The sequence below is a fragment of the Bos indicus genome, chromosome 7 (genome assembly GCF_029378745.1).
Source record: "Bos indicus isolate NIAB-ARS_2022 breed Sahiwal x Tharparkar chromosome 7, NIAB-ARS_B.indTharparkar_mat_pri_1.0, whole genome shotgun sequence".
In the NCBI taxonomy this organism is placed as follows: Eukaryota; Metazoa; Chordata; class Mammalia; order Artiodactyla; family Bovidae; genus Bos; species Bos indicus.
In genome coordinates this window covers 10819579-10844324 of record NC_091766.1, presented here as the reverse complement: position 1 = coordinate 10844324, position 24746 = coordinate 10819579, and the positions used below count along the sequence as shown (strand labels likewise).

Sequence of the window (24746 nt, the reverse complement as noted above, 5' to 3'; positions counted from 1 at the left end):
TCCACTTATTGCGCGGGAAATCACGAAGTATAGTCCAGGTCCCGCAGCGAAGGAGTGGTGCACCAGCTGGCTCCAGCATTCACTTGTCCTTCCGGATTTGTAGGCCTACTGTATCTCTTTTATGCAGGATAATTTTTTTATTAATAAATCACGTTTTGTTGCATATTGCGTTTCAGATTATCCAGCTCTGCTCAAGGAAATTTAGGGCTGAGTCTACGTGTGCAGATTCGTTTGAGTGACTTGGCATGTGGATTTGAAAAATGGAATGTACTTTCTATCGAGGGATGAATTAGATGATTTTTTTTTTTTTTTTTTTTTTTGCGACTGACAATTTGCAGTTCCTTAGCTTAGGACCTGTTAGTTTTCCTTTCCCTTTGGTTTTCTTTCTCCTTCTTCCTTCTTTCCTTTCTTTCCTTAAAAAGCGCTTTAAATTTGTGACTTTTACTTTGTATCAATTTTACTTACTGCAAGGGAAGCCAGTCTTAATAAAAGCTATTTTTCACTTATGTCACAAGTCTTACTAACATCAATGAAAAGTAAGGTTATTTAGTTCTTTTCAAGTTGGCTCCAGCCTGTAAATCACCAGAAGGCTTCAAAACTTGCGACTCCAGGAAAAAGAACATAAGTTTGTTAGTACTGGGAACTGAAGTTGAGTTGGCAGTAAATTGAATGTCTTTTTAAAATAATAGGGTTAAGACTCACTTCTTTTTATTAATTTATTTTAACTGGAGGCTAATTACAATATTGTGGTTTTTGCCATACATTGACATGAATCAGCCACAGGTGTACATGTTTCCGCTGTCCCAACACCCCCCTCCCACCTCCCTCTCCATCCCATCCCTCTGGGTTGTCCCAGTGCACCAGTTTTAAGCGCCCTGTTTTATGCATTGAACTTGAACTGGTGATCTGTTTCACATATGGTAATATACATGTTTCAATGCCATTCTCTCAAATCATCCCACCCTCATCTTCTCCCACAGAGTCCTAAAGTCTGTTTTTTATATCCGTGTCTCTTTTGCTGTCTTGCACATGGGATCATCGCTATCATCTTTCTAAATTCCATATATATGTGTTAATATACTGTATTGGTGTTTTTCTTTCTGATTTACTTCACTCTGTATAATAGGCTCTAGTTTCATCCACCTCATTAGAACTGACTCAAATGTGCTCTTTTTAATGGCTAATCCATTGTGTATATGTACCACAGCTTTCTTATCCATTTATCTGCCGATGGACATCTAGGTTGCTTCCATGTCCTGGCTATTGTAAACAGTGCTGGGATGAACATTGGGGTACATGTGTCTGTTTCATTCTGGTTTCCTTGGTGTGTATGCCCAGCAGTGGGATTGCTGGGTTGTATGGCAGTTCTGTTTTCAGTTTTTTAGAGAATCCATGCTGTTCTCCATACTGGCTGTACTAGTTTGCATTCCCACCAACAGTGTAAGAGGGTTCCCTTTTCTTCACACCCTCTCCAGCATTTGTTTGTAGACTTTTGTTTGTAGATGGCAGCCGTTCTGACCTGCATGAGATGGTACCTCATTGTGGTTTTGATTTGCATTTAAGACTCACTTCTAATAAGAAATGAGGAAGAAACTAATACTGGAGGAAAGTTAAATGTCAGATTTTGATTTAATGAGTGAGGTATTTCTTTTCAGAGAATTCATGTCCCACTGTGTCTTTTTAGAAAGAATCAATGTTTCTTAAAGATACCTGAAATCTGGTGTTGTGATTTTATATCAGACATTTAAAATTATTTTTATTTTTGACTTTTGTGGTGGTGGTGGTGTTATGTGTGTGTGTGTGTGTGTGTGTGTGTGTGTATGTATTTATGTAGGCATGTGCCTTTTTAATCTAGCTGTGCTGATTTATTCTTGAGTTGATTTTGTGGGCACATTTTCATTGGAGGGGGGCCGATGTTTAATGAACTGGACCTGAACAGGGGAAACAATGTGACTAAAATAGATTTAGCGCTTGCCCCTGTGGAGGTTTTAGTCTAGCTGGGAAGACAGATTTTAAATTAACAATAAGGGTGATATGTGTGGCAACTTAAAAATATTGCACAATGTGAAAAATTGCACAACTTGAGAGTTGTGCGTTGTTTTATTTGGGGCAAAATGAGGACCGCAGCCCAGGAGACAGCACCTCAGATAGTTCTGAGAAACTGTTCCCAAGAGGTAGGGGAGGAAGGTCAATATATAAGATTTTGGTGAAGGGGGAGTTCAATGCAACCAGGTACTTACTTTACAGAAAGTTGTCTGCTAGTCATGAGAAGCTGATGTCACCATGAAGGGAGTTAGTGCTTTTCTAGATATGAGGAGATGAAAAGATTGGGTTCATAAAACCAGTTCCTAAAAATATCTATCTGAAGACCTGTTCCACCAGTTTCCCTGAGGCATATTTCCTCATTCGTATTCTCCACCCTGAACTCTCTTCAGGGCCCGTCAAAGGTCAGTGGCAGCCCCAGCAGCATCACAGGATACAGTCCCAGGAGAGGCAGATGGCTGATGCCCTTGACAAGTGCCAGTTGTAGTTGACACACCTGTAAGATGTCACACAAAATTCCATTTGAACTTTTTGGCCAAACCAATAGAAAACACAGAGGGGGAGAACGTAAGAAAGTCAGGAAAAGTATCTTAAAAGGGACAAACGTTTGAACCTGAAAGATGCGTTGTATATAGCTAGACAAAGAGTCAGGCTATGGAATCGGAGTAGGGAGGAGATTTGAAAGAACCATAGAAGCATAATCTCTTAGGCAGTACAAAGCCTGGTGTGTTCCAGGAGCTGAGAAAAGATGGGGATAGTTAAAACAGAAAACCAAGTGTGGAGTGAAAGAGTTGGGTGGAGAGGAGGGAGGGCATGGAAGATCATGGTAAGCTTTGGACCTTGTTCTAAGGCCATTTGGAAGCCATTGAATCAGAGTTTTAAATACAGAGTAATATGATTTTGTTGATGATTTAAACAAAACACTAGCTTCTGGATTCAGCATGGAGTTTAGGATGAATAAAAATGAATGCAGAGTCCACACATGTAGAAGTTTGGGTAAGTTCAGAACTCAGATGATTTTGGAGCTGAAAAAGTTGGGGTTTGGTGATGATGGTGAAATTGGAAAAGCTTGGATGTTTAAGATGTGTAGGAGGTAGAATTAGAGTATTTGGTGTTTGGTGTATTCTCTCTACCACATGATGTAGAGTAAGTGTATAAGTTAGTTGCTCAGTCGTGTCTGACTCTTTGTGACCCATGGACTGGAGCCCGCCAGGCTCCTCTGTCCATGGAATTCTTCAGGCAAGAATACTGGAGTGGGTTGCCATTCCCTTCTCCAGGGGATCTTGCCAACTCAGGTTTTGAACCTGGGTCTCCCGCATTGCAGGCAGATTCTTTACTATCTGAACCACCAGGGAAGCCCATGATACAGAGTAGGGATTGGCAAACTGTGACCTGTGAGCCAAAACTGCTCCAGTGCTAGTTTCTATTAATAAAGTTTTATTTGAACAGGATAAAACACAATATTCTTGCCTGGAGAATTCTGTGGACAGAGGAGCCTGGCAAGCTACAGTCCACGGGGTCACAAAGAGTTGGACACGACTGAGTGACTCACTCATTCACTCATTGGAACACATGTGTTTATATGCTCCCTATGGCTGTTTCTGTGCTACAATCACAATTAAATAGTTGCCATACATGTGGCTCACAGACTTTTTCCCCTCAATTTCCTGATTTCATTATTTATTTATTATTTTTAACTGTGCTGGGTCTTTGTTGCTGCACAGACTTTCCTCTAGTTGTGGCAAGTAGGGCTACTCTCTAGTTGCGGTGCACGGGCTTCTCATTGTGGTGGCTTCTCTTGTTGCAGAGCACAGGCTCTAGGCATGTGAGCTTCAGAGTTGTAGCACGTGGGCTTAGTAGTTGCAGTTCCCAGGCTCTAGAGCATAGGCTCAGTAGTTGTGGTGCACAGGCTTAGTTGCTGTGAGCCAAGTGGGACCTTCCCTGATCACGGATCGAATCTGTGTCTCCTGCATTGGCAGGTGTATTCTTTACCATGAGCCCCCAGGGAAGCCCACCAGGTGAACTCTTAGTTGTGGCATGTAGGATATAGTTCCCTGACCAGGGATCAGACCTGGGCCCCCTGCATTGGGAGTGCAGAGTCTTAGCCACTGGACCACCAGGGAAGTCCTGTGGCCCACAAATCCTAAGCTATTTACTATCTAGCTGTCTATACAAAAAGTTTGCCAACCTCTAACACATAAAGTACACATCAAGTGCCTTGCTGGTGGCAGGATTTGGAGTCCTGAAGAAAGTGGTTGTTGATCAGTCGCTAAGTCATGACCGACTCTTTGTGACTCTATGCACTGCAGCACCCCAGGCTTCCCTGTCGTTCACCGTATCCTGGAGTTTGTTCAAACTCATGTCCATTGATTGAGTCAGTGATGCCATCCAGTCATCTCATTCTCTGTCACCCCCTTCTCCTCCTGCCCTCAATCTTTCCCAGGATCAGGGTCTTTTCCAGTGAGTCAGCTCTTCACATCAGGTGGCCAAAGTATTAGAGAATCAGCTTCAGTATCAGTCCTTCCAATGATTATTCAGAGTTGAATTTTTTTAGGATTGACTGGTTTGATCTCTTTGCTGTCCAAGGGACTCTCAGTAGTCTTCTACAACACCACAGCTCGAAAGCATCAATTCTTCAGTGCGCAGCCTTCCTTATGGTCCCGCTCTCACATCTGTACATGACTACTGGAAAAACCATAGCTTTGACTGCACGGGCCTTTGTCAGCAAAGTGATGTCTGTGCTTTTTAGGTCACTGTCTAGGTTTGTAACAGCTTTTCTTTCAAGGAGCAAGTGTCTTTTAATTTTAGGGACACAGTTCTTTTTTTTTAAAATTTAATTTTATTTTTAAACTTTACAATATTGTATTGGTTTTGCCAAATATCGAAATGAATCTGCCACAGGTATACATATGTTCCCCATCCTGAACCCTCCTCCCTCCTCCCTCCCCATACCATCCCTCTGGGTCATCCCAGTGCACCAGCCCCAAGCATCCAGTATTGTGCATCGAACCTGATCTGGCGACTCGTTCCATATATGATATTATACGTATTTCAATGCCATTCTCCCAAATCATCCCACCCTCTCCCTCTCCCACAGAGTCCGAAAGACTGTTCTATACATCAGTGTCTCTTTTGCTGTCTCGTATACAGGGTTATTGTTACCATCTTTCTAAATTCCATATATATGCCTTAGTATACTGTATTGGTGTTTTTCTTTCTGGCTTACTTCACTCTGTATAATAGGCTCCAGTTTCATCCACCTCATTAGAACTGGTTCAAATGTATTCTTTTTAATGGCTGAGTAATACTCCATTGTGTATATGTACCACAGCTTTCTTATCCATTCATCTGTTGATGGACATCTAGGTTGCTTCCATGTCCTGGCTATTATAAACAGTGCTGCGATGAACATTGGGGTACATGTGTCTCTTTCAATTCTGGTTTCCTCAGTGTGTATGCCCAGCAGTGGGATTGCTGGATCATAAGGCAGTTCTATTTCCAGTTTTTTAAGGGATCTCCACATTGTTCTCCATAGTGGCTGTACTAGTTTGCATTCCCACCAACAGTATAAGAGGGTTCCCTTTTCTCCACACCCTCTCCAGCATTTATTGCTTGTAGACTTATGGATCGCAGCCATTCTGACTGGCATGAAATGGTACCTCATAGTGGTTTTGATTTGCATTTCTCTGATAATGAGTGATGTTGAGCATCTTTTCATGTGTTTGTTAGCCATCTGTATGTCTTCTTTGGAGAAATGTCTATTTAGTTTTTTGGCCCATTTTTTGATTGGGTCATTTATTTTTCTGGAATTGAGCTGTAGGAGTTGCTTGTATATTTTTGAGATTAGTTGTTTGTCAGTTGCTTCATTTGCTATTATTTTCTCCCATTCTGAAGGCTGTCTTTTCACCTTGCTTATAGTTTCCTTTGTTGTGCAGAAGCTTTTAAGTTTAATTATGTCCCGTTTATTTTTACTTTTATTTCCAGTATTCTGGGAGGTGGGTCATAGAGGATCCTGCTGTGATGTATGTCGGAGAGTGTTTTGCCTATGTTCTTCTCTAGGAGTTTTATAGTTTCTGGTCTTACGTTTAGATCTTTAATCCATTTTGAGTTTATTTTTGTGTATGGTGTTAGAAAGTGTTCTAGTTTCATTCTTTTACAAGTGGTTGACCAGTTTTCCCAGCACCACTTGTTAAAGAGATTGTCTTTTCTCCACTGTATATTCTTGCCTCCTTTGTCAAAGATAAGGTGAGGGACACAGTTCTGTACTTGGAGGGTTTACGTCGTGGTTGGAGAGAGAGAGGCAAACTCACCTAAACAAATACATATAAAAATCCCAACTTGATAAAAGTAATGGAGGAAAAGTAGAAAGTGTTAGAGGTTTTTTTGTTTAAAAAATTTTGTTGTTGTTGTTGATGTGGACTTTTTATAATCATTTAATCTGTTAAAATGATGTTTCTGTTTTGTTTTGGTTTCTTGGCCATGAGGCATGTGGGATCTTAGCTGCCTGACCAGAGATAGAACTCAAACCCCCTGCATTGAAGGGCGAAGTCTTAATTACCAGACTGCCAGGGAAGTCCCTTGTGTTTTAAGGGAGCTTCCTAGGTGGCTCAGTGGTAAAGAATCTGCCTGTTAATGCAGGAGACTCAAGTTTGAAGGAAATGGTAACCCATTCCAGTATTCTTGCCTGGGAAATCCCATGGACAAGAGGAGCCTGGTGGGCCACAGTCCATGGTGTCACAGAGTCAGACATAACTTAGTGACCGCACAACAACAACAACAAAGAGGAGATGTGGTCCTTTTATTACGTGAGAGGAGTCAGTGGAAATGGTCAGGGCCTGTGGTGTGAAAGCCGATGAGGAGCCCAATATGTTGCGTATTGAAGTAAATTTCCGAGTAATTTGGCTGTTTGGATTGGCGCCCTGCTCATGGTCCACAGAAATGGAATTAATTACCCAGGCCAAACCCCGGCTTGGTGTTCTGCTTCCACTCTCGTTTCTCCTCTTACCTCCGTCTTTCTTATTGCAGGAAGGACACACACTGAAACTTTAAACCCTGGCGCTGGTATCATGGTGAGGGGGAAGACTGAGTCTGGATGGTTGTGGGGGTGGGATAATCTTGTACTCGGGACCCTGTCTGCTCTCTCGGAAACAGGAGGGAAGTGTGGAGCATCTTTAGCCCCGTCCCTGGGACTTTTTAGCCTCTTTCAGTGCATGACCTACAGTTCTGGAGGGAACTGGCTTGGATGGAGGGTTCCCAAAGCAACCCTGGGGTTTGGTACCTAATTCCGGAGTCTAATGGCAGTGAGGGGGCTCAGATTGAGCCGGCAGCCACAGAACTCCTCCACGGCCATCCCTGCCATCGCTTGTGAGACCTACCGAAAACACACGTGGCTCTAAAAATTAAGGTTAATTAAAATCCAACAAAATTTAAACCTCAGCTTCTCAGTTACCAAACCACATTTCTCAAGTGCTCAGGAGCCACACGTGCTGGTGGCTGCCTGTTTTTGGAAAGTGCAGGCATAGAACATTCCATTCATGACAGAGAGCTTTACCAGTCAGTGCTGTTCTAGAGAATTCCGAGATTAAAAGGCCAGCACGTTTCTCAGATGCAGTGGAAGTCCAGTTTTAACAGGTATAAAACAATGACTCATCCTAGGGACTTCATGAAAATGAAAAGAGCAAGCTCAAACTTCTGATGCCTTGAATAAGGAGTTCAGGAAAAACTCAGTAAAGCTGAGAACAGTCTCTGTCATCACTGGATACTGGAGCAGCAGAGAGCCAATGCTTATACTTTCAGATTTGTTCAAATGTTAAAAGAAAGTAATTATTTTTGGTTGGGTACGCCATATGAGCTCTGTCCCAGCAACTCTTCAGTTCTGCCCTAGTAGCACAGTGACAACCACAGAGATGAACAGATGGGTGTGGCCATGTGCCAATAAAACTTTATTTAGACAAACAGGAGGCAGGCCAGGTTTGCTGAGCCCAGCTTTGCAGAGAACACTGAATATTCTCGCACTGGGTCTGCCTTCCCCAAGGGATAAACCCTCATTCTGTAGAATGGTGGGGGTGGTCCTTGCTGAGCCGAAATACATGCACTGCCTTAGGAATCAGTCACCTTAGAGGATGTGGCGATGGAGCTCATCCAGGAGTGGACGTTGCTGGACGATGCTGGGAGGAACCTGTGCAGACACGTGCTGCAGGACAACTGCAGGACCCCGGCGCCCAGGGGTAAGGCTTTTGCTACTCTGGTTCTTCCTGTATGCAGATGCTCTTTTTTTCTTTTTTTAAAAATTACTTATTTATTTATTTATGGCTGTGCTGGGTCTTTCTTTACTTGGGGCGAGGGGGACCTACTCTCTGGTTGCGGTGCGCGGGTTTCTCACTGCAGCGACTTCTCTTGTTATGGAGTACAAGCTCTGGGATGCGCAGGCTTCAGTAGTTGTGGCTCCCTGGCTCTAGAGCACTGGCTCAGTAGTTGTGGTGCATGGGCTTAGTGGCCCCACAGCATGAGTGATCTTCCTGGACCGGAGATTGAACCCACCACGTCTCCTGCATTGGTAGGTGGGGAAGCCCTGCAAATGCCCTTTAAGTGCTTGCCACATGGCCACAGTGATGCAGTGTGGGTTTCAGAAGGTTTGTCATTCATGGGCTTTCATAGGATAACAGCTGCATGCATTGAGTGGACTTCATTCTCTCTATAGTCAGGGCTTCCCTGGTGGCTCAGATGGTAAAGAATCTGCCTGCATTGTGGGAGACTCAGGGTCAGTCACTGGGTCAGGAAGATCCTCTGGAGGAGGGAATGGCTACCCACTCAGTATTCTTGCCTGGAGAATTCCATGGACATAGAAACTACAGAGGAGCCTAGCGGGCTACAGTTCATAGAGGTTGCAAAGAGTTGGACACGACTGAGTGACTAATACTTTCTCCATGGTCAGGACCTGCATAGGTCTCCTTGAGTTTGGCCTTGGAACTTAGAGAACCTCAGTTCAGAAGGACAGAGAGGAGAGTGTTTGTGGTTTGGGCCCTTGTAAAGGAACCTCATTGAATTCATTAAAAAAAAAATTGAATGTGATTGCTTAGGTCCCCGCCTACTTGCTTGGCTTCAGGAGCTAAGGCCCAGGTGGAGAGTGGGCAGGCTGGGGAAGCATTTATTTTCCTCTGCAAGCCCTTCCCCCTCGGCCCATATGTCCTTCTCCAGCAGCAGGGACTCCACCATGCAAAGCCAGTCTCGTCTCCCAGGTGGAGCCAAGAGAAGAGCTGAAAGCAGCAGAGCACGGTGTTCTCTGTGCCACGGGTGTGGGTAAGTACCCGGGGGCAGAGGGTGTCGTGACCCACCCAGACTGACGTTGAGGGGTGGGTGCTGCTGGGAAGTGTCCATTTGAGAGTATTTGTAAGATTCTGTATTCTGAGGGGAAATAAGACTGTTTGGGGGTGAGTTCCTTTAACTTCTCTTTTTCACTTTCTAACTCTCCTCTAATTGTTGGTTTCAGATTCACGTTGATGTATGGCAGAAACCAGCACAACATTGTAAAGCCGTTATCCTCCAATTAAAAATAAATTAAAAAAATTTAAAAAAGATCTGTTTCAGTTTCTTTTTTTTAAGGTTTTTTTTTTTTTTTTTTAAAGTGTATACTGTTTTTAAAATTGGAGGATAATCGCTTTAGTGTTGTGTTGGCTTCTGCTCTTCCACAAATGAATCAGCCACAAGTATACACACACCTGCTCTCTCTTGAAGCTCCCTCCCACCCCCCGACCCCATCCCACCACTCTAGGTTGTCGCAGAGCACTGGTTGAGCTCCCTGTGTTACACAGAACTTCCCAGTAGCTATCTGTTTTACATACGGTAGTGTATATGTTTCAGTGCTCCTCTCTCAATTCATCCCACCCTCTCCTTCCCCTGCTGTGTACACAAGTCTGTTCTCTATATCTGTGTCTCTATTCCTGCCCTGCAAATCAACTTGTCTTTTTTTTTTTTTAATTGAGATATTCACACACTGTAAACTTCACCCTTTTAAAGTGTACAGTTCACCGGTTTTTAGTATGTTCACAAAGTTGTGCAACCATCACCACTATCCAGCTCTGGAACACTTCCATCACCTCAAAAAGAAACCCTGTACTGATTAGCGGTCACTTCCCATCCCTCCTCCCGCAGCCCCCAGCAACCGCTAATCCACCTTCTGTCTCTGTGGATTTGCCTGTCCTGGACATTTCATACAGATGGACTCATACATCCGTATCTGTCTTCTTTCACTCAGCATCGTGTTTTTTGAGGCTCCTTCATGTCATAGCATGAGAGGCTTCATTGCATTTTAAGGCCGAATGGCCGTCCTCCTTGTGGAAGGACCACATTCTGTTGATCCATTCATCAGGTGGTGGGTGTTTGTTTTTACTTTTGGTGACTGTGAGTAGTGCTACTCTGAATATTTGTGTGCAAGAAGTTTTGTGGATGTGTTTTCGTTTGCCTTGAGTGTGAGAATTCCACTTAGGTGTGGAATTGCTGGGTCATTTTGTTACACTTTCTGAAGAACTGCCAAATTGCTTTAAAAAATTTATTTTTTCTTTTTATTTTTTTATTGAAGGATAATTGCTTTAGAGAATTTTGTTGTTTTCTGTCAAACCTCAGCATGAATCAGCCATAGGTATACATGTATCCCCTCCCTTTTGAACCTCCCTCCCATCTCCCTCCTCAACCCACCCCTCTAGGTTGATACAGAGCCCCTGTTTGAGTTTCCTGAGCCATACAGCAAATTCCTGTTGGCTATCTATTTTACATATGGTAATGTAAGTTTCCATGTTACTCTTTCCATGCATCTCACCCGCTCCTTCCCTCTCCCCATGTCCATAAGATTGTTCTCTATGTCTGTTTCTCCATTGCTGCCCTGTAAATAAATTATTCAGTACCATTTTCTAGATTGCATATATGTGCATTAGAATATGATATTTATCTTTCTCTTTCTGACCTACTTCACTCTGTATAATAGATTCTAGGTCCATCCACCTCATCAGAACTGACTCAAATGAGTTCCTTTTTATGGCTGAGTAATTTTCCATTGTGTATATGTACCACAAGTTCTTTATCCATTCATCTGTCGATGGACATCTAGGTTGCTTCATGTTCTAGCTATTGTAAATAGTGCTGCAATGAACAGTGGGATACATGTGTCTTTTTCGATTTTGGTTTCCTCAGGGTATATGCCTAAGAGTGGGATTGCTGGATCATATGGTGGTTTTATTCCTAGTTTTTTAAGGAATCTCCTTACCATCTTTCATAGAGGCTGTATCAATTTACATTCCCACCAGCAGTACAGAGTGTTCCCTTTTCTCCACACCTTCTCCAGCATTTATTGTTTGTAGACTTTTTGATGGCCATTCTGACTGGTGTGAGGTGATATCTCATTGTGGTTTGGTTTGCATTTCTCTAATAATGAGTGATGTTGAGCATCTTTTCATGTGTTTGTTAGCCATCTGTATGTCTTCTTTGGAGAAATGTCTGTTTAGGTATTTTTCCCACTTTTTGATTGGATTGTTTGTTTTTCTGGTATTGAGTTGTATGAGCTGCTTATATATTTTGGAAATTAATCCTTTGTCAGTTCTTTCATTTGCTATTATTTTCCCCATTCTGAGGGTTGTCTTTTCACCTTGCTTATAAGTTCTTTTGCTGTGCAAAAGCTTTTAAGTTTAATCAAGTCCTACTTGTTTACTCTTGTTTTTATTTCCATTACTCTCGGAGGTGGGTCATGGAGGAACTTACTTTATGTCAGAGAGTGTTCTGCCTATGTTTTCCTCTAAGGGTTTTATACTTTCTGGTCTTACTTAGGTCTTTCATCCATTTTGAGTTTATCTTTGTGTGTGGTGTTAGGAAGTGTTCTAATTTCATTCTTTTACATGTAGCTGTCCAGTTTTCCCAGCACTGTTTATTGAAGAGGCTATCTTTGCCCCATTGTATATTCTTGCCTCCTTTGTCAAAAATAAGGTGCCAGTAGGTGCATGGGTTTATTTTTGGGCTTTCTATCTCATTCCATTGGTCTATATTTCTGTTTTTGTGCCAGTAGCACACTGTCTTGATGACTGTAGCTTTATAGAATAATCTGAAGTCAGGAAGGTTGATTTCTCCAGCTCCATTCTTCTTTCTCAAGACTGCTTTGGCTGTTTGGTGTCTTTTGTGTTTCCATATGAATTGTGAAATTTTTTGTTCTAGTTCTGTGAAAAAGGCCATTGGTAGTTTGATAGGGATCACATTGAATCTGTAGATTGCATGTGGTAATAGAGTCATTTTCACAATATTGATTCTTCCTACCCAGGAACATAGAATATCTCTCCATCTGTTTATGTTGTCTTTGATTTCTTTCATCAGTGTCTTATAATTTTCTGTGTACAGTTCTTTTGTTTCCTTAGGTAAGTTTATTCCTAGGTTTTTAATTCTTGTTGCAATGGTAAATGGGATTGATTCCTTAATTTCTCTGGTTTTTCATTGTTAGTATATAGAAATGCAAGTGATTTCTGTACATTGATTTTGTATCCTCCAACCTTGCTAAATTCACTGATTAGCTCTAGTAATTTTCTGATACTATCTTTAGGGTTTTCTGCGTACAGTATCATGTCATCTGCAAACAGTGAGAGCTTTACTTCTTCTTTTCTGATCTGGATTCCTCTTATTTCTTTTTCTTTTCTGATTGCTGTAGCTGGGACTTCCAGAACTATGTTGAATAATAGTGGTGAAAGTGGACACCCTTGTTTTGTTCCTGATCTTAGAGTAAATGCTTTCAGTTTTTCACCATGGAGAATAATGTTTGCTGTAGGCTTATCATATATGACCTTTACTATGTTGAAGTAGGTTCCTTCTGTGCCCATTTTTTGAAGAGTTTTAATCATAAATGGCTGCTGAATTTTGTCAAAGGCTTTTTCTGCATCTATTGAGATGATCATATGGTTTTATCTTTCAATTTGTTAATATGGTGTATCACATTGATTGATTTGCATATATTGAAGAATCCTTGCATTCTTGGAATAAACCCAACTTGACCAGGGAAGTCACAAGTTTGTCTTTTTGATGTGTTGCTGAATTCTGTTTGCTAAAATTTTGTTGAGGATTTTTGCATCTATGTTCATCAGTGACATTGGCCTGTAGTTTTCTTTTTTTTAATGTTGTCTTTGTCTAGTTTTGGTATCAGGGTGATGGTGGCCTCGTAGAATGAGTTTGGAAATGTTCTTTCCTCTGTAGTTTTTTGAAAGAGTTTTAGAAGGACAGCCATTATCTCTTCTCTAAATGTTTGATAGAATTCTGTGAAGCCATCTGGTCATGGGCTTTTGTTTTTTGGGAGATTTTTGATCACAGCTTCAATTTCAGTCAAACTGCTTTTGAGATTTGTTGTTCTTGTTTAGTCGCCAAGTCATGTCCGACTCTTTGTGACCCCATGGACTGTAGCATGCCAGGCTTCTCTGTCCTTCACCATCTCCCAGAGTTTGCCCAAGTCCATGTCTGTGGTTTTGGTGATGCCATCCAACTGTCTGATCCTCTGTTGCCCTCTTTTGAGATTAAGGACACTAATTTACCTTTCCCCCAGTGGTGGGTGAGGATTCTGATTTCTCCATGTCGTATACACACTTTTTGTTTAGTTTTTTTTTTTTAATTTGAAAATATTTATTTATTTATTTGGTTGTGGCAGGTCTTAGTTGCAGCACAAAGGGTCTTTACTTGCAGTGGTGTATGGGATCTTAGTTCCTTCACTAGGGATTGAACCCGGGTCCCTTGCATTGGGTGTGTGGAGGCTTAACCGCTGGACCACCAGGGAAGTCACAAGTTTGTCTTTTTTTTTTTTTCTCTTCTTCAAACTTTTTATTTTGTATTGGGGTATAACCAAGTTAATCTTTATATTGAACATTTCTATGTATATTTCTTGTTTGATTGCTTCTTGTTTCTCTGATAACACACTTTTTGGCAATATCAGTCTAAATCTCCATGGAGGGGACTTCCAGTGGTTAAGAATCCACCTTCCAGTGCATGAGACGCGGGCTCCATACATGGTCAGGGACCTGAGATCCCACATAGCTAGGGCAACTAAGCCCCAGTGCCATAACTGGAGAGCCCTTGAGCTGCAACTACAGAGCCCATGTGCCTGTGGACCACAACTAGAGAGGCACACGCACTGCAGCGAAAGATCCCGCATGCCGCAGTGAAGACCCAGCACAGCCAAAAATAAATAAATATTAAAAGAAGTCTCCATGAATTCTTTTACCAGGAAAGGCCTCTGGTTTCCACCTCATCCCATCACTGCCCAACTCTACACACGGCCCTAATCTTTAGAATCTCCCTTTGCTCACTGCAGTGGTAAAGAATCCGCCTGCCAATGCAGGAGACACAAGAGACTCTCAAGGATCGGGAAGATCCCCTGGAGGAGGAAATGGCAACCCACTCCAGAATTCTTGCCTGAGGAATCCCATGGACACAGCAACCTGGCGGGGTCCATGGGGTCACAAAGAGTTGGACATGACTGAGCACACAGCACATTGATACCTTGCTCATTGATACCTTCTACCTTTCAGTATTGTCCCAAGTTTAGGGTCAGTATTAAAAATAAAAAAGGTGTGTGTCAGTTTCATACTATGACTTCTTTCTGAAATAAGGTAATTTTTTTTTCCCCATTCATTTTAGACTGGGAATCTCAATTTACACCCAAAGAGCCTACTTCTCTGCAGGATATTTCAGAAGAAAACTCATCCTATAATTTGCAGATGGTAAGATTCATGTGGGACGATTCTTCATTCCCTTTCATAGGAGAAGGTGAGGAGTAGCTGAGTTGGATGCGCACACCAGGGCCAGGCAGACACTTGAGCCAAGGTGTTTCCTCCAGGACATGAAGTATCTAGAGGGAGCACCCATTTTGGGTGATTTAGGGTGGGGGGAGTATTGGCTTGGTGTGTGAGAACTCCATAAAGGAGGCGGTTCAGAGTGTGGGCAGAGATGTGGATAACTAACTATGGCCCTGTGATTGACAGATACCAGGTAGGCAGATACAGAACCTAGGAAAACACAGAACAGTGTGTTCATATTCAGAACTAAGTGCTCCCAACTTTTCTATAAAAACCTTTTTAGGGACTCCCCTGGCAGTCTAGTGGTTAGGACTCTGCAGTTTCACTGCCAGGGTCTCAAGTTTAATCCCTGGTCGGATTAAGAAGATCTCACAAGCTGTGCAGTGCTGCCCGGAACAAAGCAAAAACCTTTCTAGTAAAATATCTCGCAGTGCCTCTGAGGGTTGGTGGTCTACCCTCCAGCCACGGGCCCCCCAGAACCAGAAAAGGGTCAGGTGTGTGCGTCCAAGTCCCTGGTTCAGTCGGTCCTCAGAGACCCTTGGTGGTTGGTGCCCACAGTGAAGTAGGGGAGTTTCCAGGTCTGAAACTGCCAGACCCGCATTGCCCAAATTCTTTTCTTAATTAATTAATTTGGCTGGGTCTTAGTTGCGACATGGGCTTCCCTGTCGCTCAGACAGTCAAGAATCTGCCTGCAATGTGGGACCGACCTAGGTTCAATTCATGGGTCAGGAAGATCCCCCTGGGGCAGAGAATGGCAACCCATTCAGCGTTCTTGGCTAGAGAATCACGGGTAGAGGAACCTGGCGTACTACAGTCCGTGGGGTCTCAAAGAGTCAGACATGACTGAGCAATTAACACTTTAGTTGTGACAAGTGGGATCTAGTTCCCTGACCAGGGATAGAACCCAGGCCTACTGCATTGGGAGTGCAGAGTCTTAGCCACTGGACTGCCAAGGAAGTCCCATGGACCCCAAATTCTGATGGTACTACCCCCAAACTTTGGGTCTCTTAGGGTGAGGACAGCCTCCATACCACCTCTTCCTGCTTAGCACCCTCTACTCCTTTTCCCAGGGGCCAGAGCTGGACCTGAAGATAGAGATCAAGTCTGAGATGGAAGAGGAGGTGATGCCTCCAGCTCCAGAGGACTGGTCAGCTCTCCAGCAGTCTTCTGAATGTGCAGTAGGCCTGGGAAGTGGTCTGCCAGGAGGGCCCCAGCCCCTGCCAAGAAGGCCCAAGGTTCAGGATATGTCTGTAAGTGGGGAGGCAGGAGGGAGGGAGGAATGGAAGGCCAACTAGATAGGAAATTGGGAACATGCTGGAGACCCAAGCTTAGCTCCTGGTGAGAACTACTGAACAGGCCTTGGTGTTTCTGCACTGAGTGTAAATATCCCCAGCGTGATGTCATGCCCAGGGCAGTCCTAGGGGAGGGGGTGGCACCCAGGATCCAGGTCTTGCCTCTCTGGGTCCAGATTTCCTTCTTCAATCCTTCCATCCTTTCCATGGCCAGGAAACCTGCAGGAATGAGCAGGTCCTGTGACCCAAGGGCTGTGTGGAGAGTGTTCAGGCTGGTAATCATGCTCTGGGCTCAGGGCCTTATGTTTTGGTTCTGAGGTGGAGAGAGTTACAGAGAAGGATACTTTAAGGTGTGCTTGGAGCCCTGCCCTGAGAAGGGGCCTATTCTCCCCTGTCTCCTACCCATCACCTGCCCTGAGGAACCAGCCACATTTGCTTCCCAACCTTCACCAAGTCCTGCCAGCTTTTCCTCCAAAATATAAACTTGCCTCTGACTGCTCCTCCTGGCCCTGGTGCCACCACCTTACCTAGAGCCACTGTTAGTTCTCCTGGACCCAGCCTTCTGCTGGACATGGAGGCCAGAGACATCCTATAGAAAGCAAGTCAGAGGCTTTCCTGGTGGCCCAGTGGTTTAAGAATCCACTTGCCAATGCAGGGCACATGGGTTCGATCCCTGGTCCAGAAAGATTCCATGTGCCACGGGGCAACTAAGACCGTGTACCACAACTATTGAGCCCTAGCTCTAGAGCCTAAGAGCCACAACTATTGAGCCTGTTTTCTGCAAAAAGAGAAGCCACTATAGTGAGAATCCCCTCACCACAACTAGAGAGTGCTGCACACCAGAACTAGAGAAAGCCCAGGCGCAGCAACGAAGACCCAGCACAGCCAAACATAAATAGAAATTAAAAAAAAAATATATACAAGTTGGTTCAAACGCCTTTCCCGAGGGAGTGGCCGTTGGTATAGGAGGGTTCCCGTCCCTTCTCCCACAGCAGGGATTTTCCCCTTGGGAATAGTTTACTAACACCCCCTCATTTGCAGGGCTCCACCCATGCCTCCTGCCTCACCCCTCAGTCTACTGGCCATCTACTGCTTCTCTGTGCCCCAGAATCAACCCCCCACCCTGCCCAGAGGCTGCTTAGATGAGGCCTTCCCTACCTGGGCCCCCTCTCTCTGTCCTGTCTTGGACTTGAAATTCCATGACACTGATTAGCTTTGTGTTGAGGAGTTGTAAACCTGGACGTGGTGAACGAGCCTTGTCCCTCCTCTTAGCATGTTTCCCAAAGCAGGGCCAGTCACACCAGTTCAGTGTGGGTGAACAGGTGTGAGCGGATCCCACCCACGCTGTGACTCTACAATCTGTTCCTGTCACTTTGTCCAGGGGCTGAAGGTGGCTGTGCAGATGCAGAGGGTGGCCACGCCGGAGCCTGCGCTGCGCCTTCCCAGACTGTGGAGGGCTGGGGGTGCTGGTGAGTAAGAGCCTGGTGGAATTACAGCCCGAGGGCCCTCCTGTGTTGTGTTCTGTTGTGTCTGGGAACTTGGATCCACCTTCCTTTCTTCTGACTGCAGTCGTTGTCTTAGGGAGAGAATATATAAAGTCATCTTATTTTTTATGGGCTCCCCAGGTGGCACTTGTGGTAAAGAACCTGCCTGCTAATGCAGGAGACAAAAGAGATGTGGGTTTGATCCCTGGATTGGGAAGATCCCCTGGAGGAGGGCATGACAACCCACTCCAGTATTCTAGCCTAGAGTATCCCGTGGACAGAGGAGCCTGGCATGCCACAGGCTGTGGAGTTGCAAAAGTTGGACACGTCTGGAAATGTAGCACAAACAGTGTTCCATCGTACATATGTCTTCTTTATCCGTTTCTCTCTCAATGGACATTTAGGTTGGTTCGGTATCCTGGCTATTGTAAATAAGTGCTGCAGTGAACGTTGGAGTGCATGTATCTTTTTGAATTATGATTTTCTCCATGTATATGTCCAGGAGAGGGATTGCTGAGCCATATGGTAGTTCTATTTTTAGTTTCTTAAGGCACCTCCATACTGTTCTCCATAGTGACTGTATCAATTTGCGTTCCCACCAACAGTGAAGGAGGGTCCCCTTTTCTCCACACCCTGTCCAGCATTTATTGTTTGTAGATTTTTTGATGATGGCCATTCTGACAGGTACAAGGTGATAACTTCACTGTAGTTTTGATCTGCATGTCTCTAATGACCAGCGATGCTGAGCATCTTTTTACGTGCTTTTTGGCCATCTGTGCTATAAAGTACTCGTGGAGTACTTGGAGTACTCTTTGCTCTTAAATTACCCTGGAAGGGCTCTAGACTGTCATCCTGTGGTGAGAAGGACACTGGGAAGCAATTGCAGACAAACCCCTGACACCTTCCCCCTGGGGCCTTGCAGTCTGGGGAGTGAGTATGGGGTAGGCATGTCAGGGGTCCCTAAGGCCACGCCCCAAACTCAGCTTACAGTTGTACTCATGGCTCTGATTTAGTCCAGTGAAGGAATGCAAAGCAAAACCAGCAAAGGGAAAAGGCTTTTGGGGTGATGCCTGGAGGAACCCAGGCACAAGCTTTCGGAGTCCTCTCCCAGTGGAGTCACACAGGACACGCTTAATTCCTTCAGCAGCAAGTTGTGACAACACGTGCACAGTGAAATTTACACCGAGGTTCATTATAGACTCAGAGCCCAGGGTTTTCCCTGGGGGCTGGTCATGTAGGCACCATCTGCCCAGCACATATCTAAACTCCAGGCTTCTGGAAAGAAAGCAGGCATCCAACATGGACTGCGTTATTTGTACAGACAGTTTAAGCAGAGTGAGCCCCTCTTATCAGTTAGGGTCAGGGGAACTGTCTCGAAATCCAAGTTCTGGGACTTCCCTGGTGGTCCAGTGGTTAAGACCCCATGCTTCCAATGTAGGGGGCATGGGTTCGATCCCTGGTTGGGGAACTAAGATCCCACATGCTGTGCGGCCAGCTAAGGGCCAGCCTTGCCAGCTGGCTTTGCTAAGGAGAGCAGTCAGGAGGGCTATGTTAACTTTTGTCTGCACAGTAGGGAAGCATGGAACTATGTAAAATGTATTCAGGAGGTCAAGTTGAGATAGTTTGGTGGGTTATGTATACATTCATTTACCAATTTGGGGCACTTATGGGAGGGGAACTGGGGGCTTCCCTGGTGGCTCAGCATTAAAGAACCCACCTGCCAATGCAGGAGAAGCATGCTGGCATCCCTATGGGACACCAGCAAGTGATGGGGCAGGAATTTGAACAGGAGTGGAGTAGGAGGCTGGGAGTTAGGTGCCGAAGCCTGGCAAAGTGGAAGTGTTTAGTTACTCATTCAGGTCCGACTCTTTGTGACCCCAGGGACTGTAGCCTGCCAGGCTCTGTACATGGGATTTTTCAGGCAAGAATACTAGAGTGGGTTGCCATTTTCTTCTCCAGGGAGATCTTCCTGACTCAGGTCTCCCCCATTGCAGGCATATTCTTTACCAATTGAGCCACCAGGGAAGCCCTCCGAAGCCTGGGGTGGTGGGTTTTAAGATAGAGGGATTGGATGACTGAACATTTCTACTAGATCCTCCCTGTAGATGGAGGTCACAGGGGACCCTAGTGAGGTGCTGGTTGTTGAATGGTAGTGTTTTGGAACTGAATACAAGGTGAGGGAATGAGTACAAAGATTGCCCATGATGGGGAACAAAGAGATAAAACAGTAGCCAGAGGGAAAGGTGGAGTATTAGAGCTGTATTGTGGGCCCCCCTCCCACCAGACTATATTGAAGTTCTAACCCTTGTTACCTGTGAACGTGACCTTGTTTGGAAATAGGGTCTTTGCAGATGACATCAGGTTAAGATGAGGTCGTGACCCTAATCCCATATGAATTGTGCCATTTTAAGAAGGGGAAGATGCCTTGTGAAAACAGAGACACGTGGGGGAGAAGGTCACATGATAACAGAGGCAGTGATTTGAGGGACACAGTTATAAGCCCAGGATTGACCTTCACTACCAGAAGCCAAAGTTTTTCCAGTGGTCATGTATGGATGTGAGAGTTGGACCATAAAGAAAGTTGAGTGCCAAAGAATTGATGCTTTTGAATTGTGGTGCTGGAGGAGACTCTTGAGAGTCCCTTCAACTGCACGGAGATCAAACCAGTCAACCCTAAAGGAAATCAGTCCTGAATATTCACTGGAAGGACTGATGCTGAAGCTGTTGCTCCAATACTTTGGCCACCTGATGCAAAGAGCTGACTCACTGGAAAAGACCCTGATGCCGGGAACGATTGAGAGCAGGAGGAGAAGGGGATGACAGAAGATGAGATGGTTGGATGGCATCACCAACTCAATGGACATGAGTCTGAGCAAACTCCGGGAGGTAGTGAAGGACAGGGGAACTTGGTATGCTGCAGTCCATGGGGTTGCAAAGAGTCAGATACGACTTAAGGATAACGACAACAACCTTAAGCCAAGAAAAGGCAAGGAATGACTCAGCCGGAGTTTCAGAGGGAGTTTGGCCCTGCTGACGGCTCGATCCTGGACTTCTGGCTGCCAGAACCCTGAGAGAATACAATTCTGTTGTTCTAAGCCACCCAGTTGTGGTATTATTATTATTTTTTTAATAGCTGCCCTGGGAAACTGATAACATGGGATCAGGATTGGACATGGTTCAGATTTAATGACTGAGGGAAAAGTCCCACTGAGAGAGGAAGTGGGGGTATAGGGAGATGGGATGGCGGGCATCACTTCTCCTCTGTGGCAGGCCAGAGTGAGGAGCCTGGTGTGGGGGAGGAATGTTATCGATCTGAAGACAGGAAGGGAAGGACACTTCCTTCTCAGGCAGGCTCCCAGGGAAGTGGTGGTTTCTCTGTGCTCGGCTTGTGGTAAGTCCTGGGCGGTACCAACCCTGCAGAGTCAGGACAGAGGAAGGGGCCCTGCAGTCAGGGAGGAACGGCTGACCCAGGGCTGAGTCAAGGGGGAGAAAGGAGCGCTTTAGAAACTTCAGAGTCTGTTGGTGAATCGAGACTGTGGCTTCAGAAATTTGGAATGGAGGAAATGTGTGTGTGTTTCTTTTCTTTTTTTTAAAGTACTCGTTAACATTAAAAACGTTTTAGTTTTTATTGGGGTATAGACAGTTAATGATGTGATAGTTTCAGGTGAACAGTGAAGCTGAGTCATATACATATAGGACTCAGCCATACGTATACATGTATCTATTCTCCCCCAAACTCCCCTCCCATCTGGGCTGCCACATAACATTGAACAGAGTTCCATGCGGGAGCATTTGATGACATTTAATGAATTTCCCACCATGTGGCTTCAAGCTGGTGTGGTGGTGTTCAGTTGCTAAGTCATGTCCAACCCCTTTTGACCTTATGGACTGTAGCCCGCCAGGCTCCTCTGTCCCTGGGATTTCCCAGGCAAGAATACTAAAGTGAGTTGCCATTTCCTTCTCTGCAAGCCCCTCCCACACCCATAGTCTTCTTCTCAGCTCTTCTGCTGTAGAATTTGGCCTTCATGATGACAGGCTGCTTTGGGAGTTTTTTTTCCCCCAGATCTTTCTGATCACACCACATCAGTGATAGGGACAGCTTCAGTCTTGTTCTCAACAGTACTTATCTGGATCTTCTCACCGACCAAGGTTAACAGTTTATCAAGTTTGACAGTTGGACAGAGGCTCTAGTTCCTCTTTAAGTGGTAATGCCTTGTACCGACTTTCCCAAAGTCTCCTGCATGATATTCATCCAAGTTGATCCTGTGGTGAAGCAGGCCACCAGTGTTAGCTCAGCTTCCTGGGTGTTTCCCATGATGCGGGCGTGGCTCATGTGGCCCCTAAGTTTTCGGGTCTTCCTTAGTCTGGATGGCATATTGGTGTCTGAGATGAAAGAGCTGTGTGTGTTTCTGTATATTTCTGTGTGTTTGTATGTGTGCTTGTGTATGTGTGGTGCGTCTCTGTGTATGTGTCTCTGCACGTAGTGTATGCATGTGTGTGTACTGGTGTGGGTGAGTGTGCCCACGTGCCCAAGTAGCTGTGGGTGTTTGCAAGCGTATGTGCATGCTTGTCTCAGTGTACAGTACGTGTGTGTGTTTGTCCAAGGGAGTGTGTGCACCTGTGGTCACTCACAGTCAAGGTGGGCAGCCTCAGCCCTGCTGCTGAGACCCTCATGGCTCTCCTATTCTCCTGCAGCTCTGTCCGCTCAAGGCCCTGCCTGGCTCCAGAAGGGGAGCATAGAAGAAGAAGCCATGACTCCTGGGGGACTGACCACCTATCCACAGGTAAGCAAGAAGTCCTTGCTCTTCTTGCTGCTTTGCCTCCTTGTCCCCTCCCCGTGTCTGGGAGCTTCTCAACCCCACAGGGCTGGTGTCTAGGCTTCCAGGCACTGGGCCTCTAGTGGTGGGTGAGCAGTGACTTCACTTGCTGGACCCTGGGGTTAGGGGCAAGGATTTCCAGGCTAGTTGTTGTTTTATTTTAAATCATTTATTTATTTTTGCCTGCACTGGGTCTTTGTAGCTGCGCTCAGGCTTTCTCTAGTTGCAGCGAGCAAGGGCCACTCTTTGTTGCAGTGCACGGGCTTCTCATTGCACTGGCTTCTCTTCTTGTGGCGCATGGGCTCTGGGTGCATGGGCTTCAGTAGTTGTGGCACGTGGGCTTAGTCTGTGGCATGTGGGATCTTCTCGGACCAGGAATTGAACCTGTGTCCCCTGCATTGGCAGGCAGATTTTTACCCACTATGCCACCAGGGAAGTCCTGGCTAGTTGTTAGTAGCTAAGTCATGTCATGAAGTTGAGGTCCTTGGCTGCCACACTTCGGGATGCTCTCATTTTTGGAGGGAAGAATAGATGGAGAAAAGTTCCAGTTCTGAGGCCTGAGCTGAGGGACCTTAGAACCATATCTGAACATCCTGTGTGTGGGAGTCTCCCTTCCCCAGGCCTGCAAGCCCCTCACTGTCCTCTCGAGTCCTGGGGGCGCTGGCCTCTGGCTGAACCCCTGGCCTCTGGCTGAACCCCTGGATGTACATTTTAGGAGCCAGTCACCTTCGCGGATGTGGCTGTGCTGTTCACACCGGAAGAATGGCTGTTTCTAGACTCTGCCCAGAAAAGCCTCTACAGAGACGTGATGCTGGAGAACTACAGGAACCTGGCCTCTGTGGGTAAGGCCAGCCTTGCTGCTTCATGCACACATTCTTGCAGCCACTGGGGGTTCCCAGAACTGTGCTGGTCTGGGGAATCCAGAGGTGAAGAGACATACGGGTGAAGAGATAGCACCTCATGGTGCTCATTATGGTCTTGTGGCTTCCTTATGGAAATGAAGGCCTGTCTGCTCTCCCTGGGCTCCTTAAGTGCCTCCTTGAGCCAGGCCCTGGGTTGTGGGGATTAGAGAGCCCTACTGTTCTTCGGGACCCAGTGAGGGAGCTTGCACTTTAGTTCCTTTGTGAAGGAAGCCTACATCAGAATGTAGGCGTGCCCTTTTTGCTGTTCCCATCTGCATTGACCCTGAAGACTTTAGAGTATCAGCCCCAGTTGCGTGGCAGGCACAGTCTGCTCACACCCTGTATCTTTTCCCATGAGCAGGTGATCAACTCTGTAAAACCAGGATGTCTTCCCATTTGGAGCAAAGAGAAGAGCTGTGCGTCACCGAGAGAGGGATCTTCCCAGGAGCCCACTTAGGTGAGCACCAGGCAGGCGAGGGGAGCACCTGCTCTGGTCGCTAAGATGAGTGTGTTAGATTTAGAAACACTTTCAGAATCCTTGATGGGGAAGGCTGTTGGGTTGAGCTTCCTCAGTAAATTTCACTTTCTTTCCTCTTTCCCTTGCCTTTTTACCTCTAATACTTTACTCTGGTTTCATAGAACATAGTAAATTATCCTACCTCCTATTTACATTTAGCACTTTCATGTGTATATTTCATCCAGTTCCTCCCCACTCTGTTTTTAACTAAGACTTTCTCTCAACATCAGGCTCAGTCTTCATGGAATCTTTTCTTAGAAAATTATCTACGATTTCCACTCCTTGTTCCTGTGATTACTTCTTAACTCTTCACATAGCCAAACACCTTAAAAATTGTTTTTGCTCCTTAATATTTTCCTTTTTTTAAAAAAAAATATTTTTATTTTTTGGCTACATCATGTGGCATGTGAGATCTTAGTTCCCCAACCAGAGATCAAACCTGGACCCCTTGCATTGGAAGTGTGGTGTCTTAACCACTGGACCAGGGAAGTCCTGATATATTCCTCTTATTCAGTTTCTTCACATATTTAGGATTAATATTTTAAAAAAATGTGCATGTATCTAGCTTACTGGTCCTTTTTATCCCAGAGTTTCCTTCCCTGTGCACTTGATATTTCCTCCCCCTTAATTCATTCCAGGTCCTCACTTTCAACACCAAGAGTCAATTCCTAATCAAGATATTTTGGCGGCAATTCCATCCATTGGCATGAAAAGGGTAAGGCATAAAGGGATTATTCTTGGTCCTCTACAGTAGGAAAAGCCTGGGATTGCTGGAGGCTAGAAACTCAAGAAGCTCAGAGAGAGACTCAAGGCCAGTGGTACTCACCTAGGAGAAAGCAGTTTGTTGGGAGAGAGTCTATGAATGTCATGAATTGGGGGAAA

The 24746-nt window shown here is 45.2% G+C and overlaps 1 protein-coding gene, 1 non-coding gene and 1 pseudogene across 8 annotated transcripts in view; 1 reads left to right on the top strand and 2 right to left on the bottom strand.

Annotated features, from left to right (window-relative positions):
• Nucleotides 1–24746, top strand: part of ZNF333 (zinc finger protein 333) — a 31150-nt gene that overhangs the window by 812 nt on the left and 5592 nt on the right. Inside the window, exons 2-11 of one of the 7 annotated variants that reach the window (XM_070792648.1) lie at nt 7069–7112; nt 8147–8270; nt 9244–9342; nt 14695–14777; nt 15923–16102; nt 17526–17613; nt 22324–22412; nt 23161–23287; nt 23709–23804; nt 24503–24579. In XM_070792648.1, the coding sequence (XP_070648749.1) occupies nt 7110–7112; nt 8147–8270; nt 9244–9342; nt 14695–14777; nt 15923–16102; nt 17526–17613; nt 22324–22412; nt 23161–23287; nt 23709–23804; nt 24503–24579 (966 nt within the window). In that variant the 5' untranslated portion in view covers nt 7069–7109. Of the gene's footprint in view, nt 1–5879; nt 7113–8146; nt 8271–9240; nt 9343–14694; nt 14778–15922; nt 16103–17525; nt 17614–22323; nt 22413–23160; nt 23288–23708; nt 23805–24502; nt 24580–24746 lie in introns of those variants that run through there. The other 6 variants (XM_070792647.1, XM_070792645.1, XM_070792644.1 and 3 more) reach the window with 6 other exon arrangements.
• TRNAG-CCC (transfer RNA glycine (anticodon CCC)) lies at nt 4094–4166 on the bottom strand. The gene has a single exon. It is a non-coding gene; the product is annotated as a tRNA-Gly (tRNA).
• Nucleotides 21566–22003, bottom strand: LOC139183865 (large ribosomal subunit protein uL15-like; annotated as a pseudogene).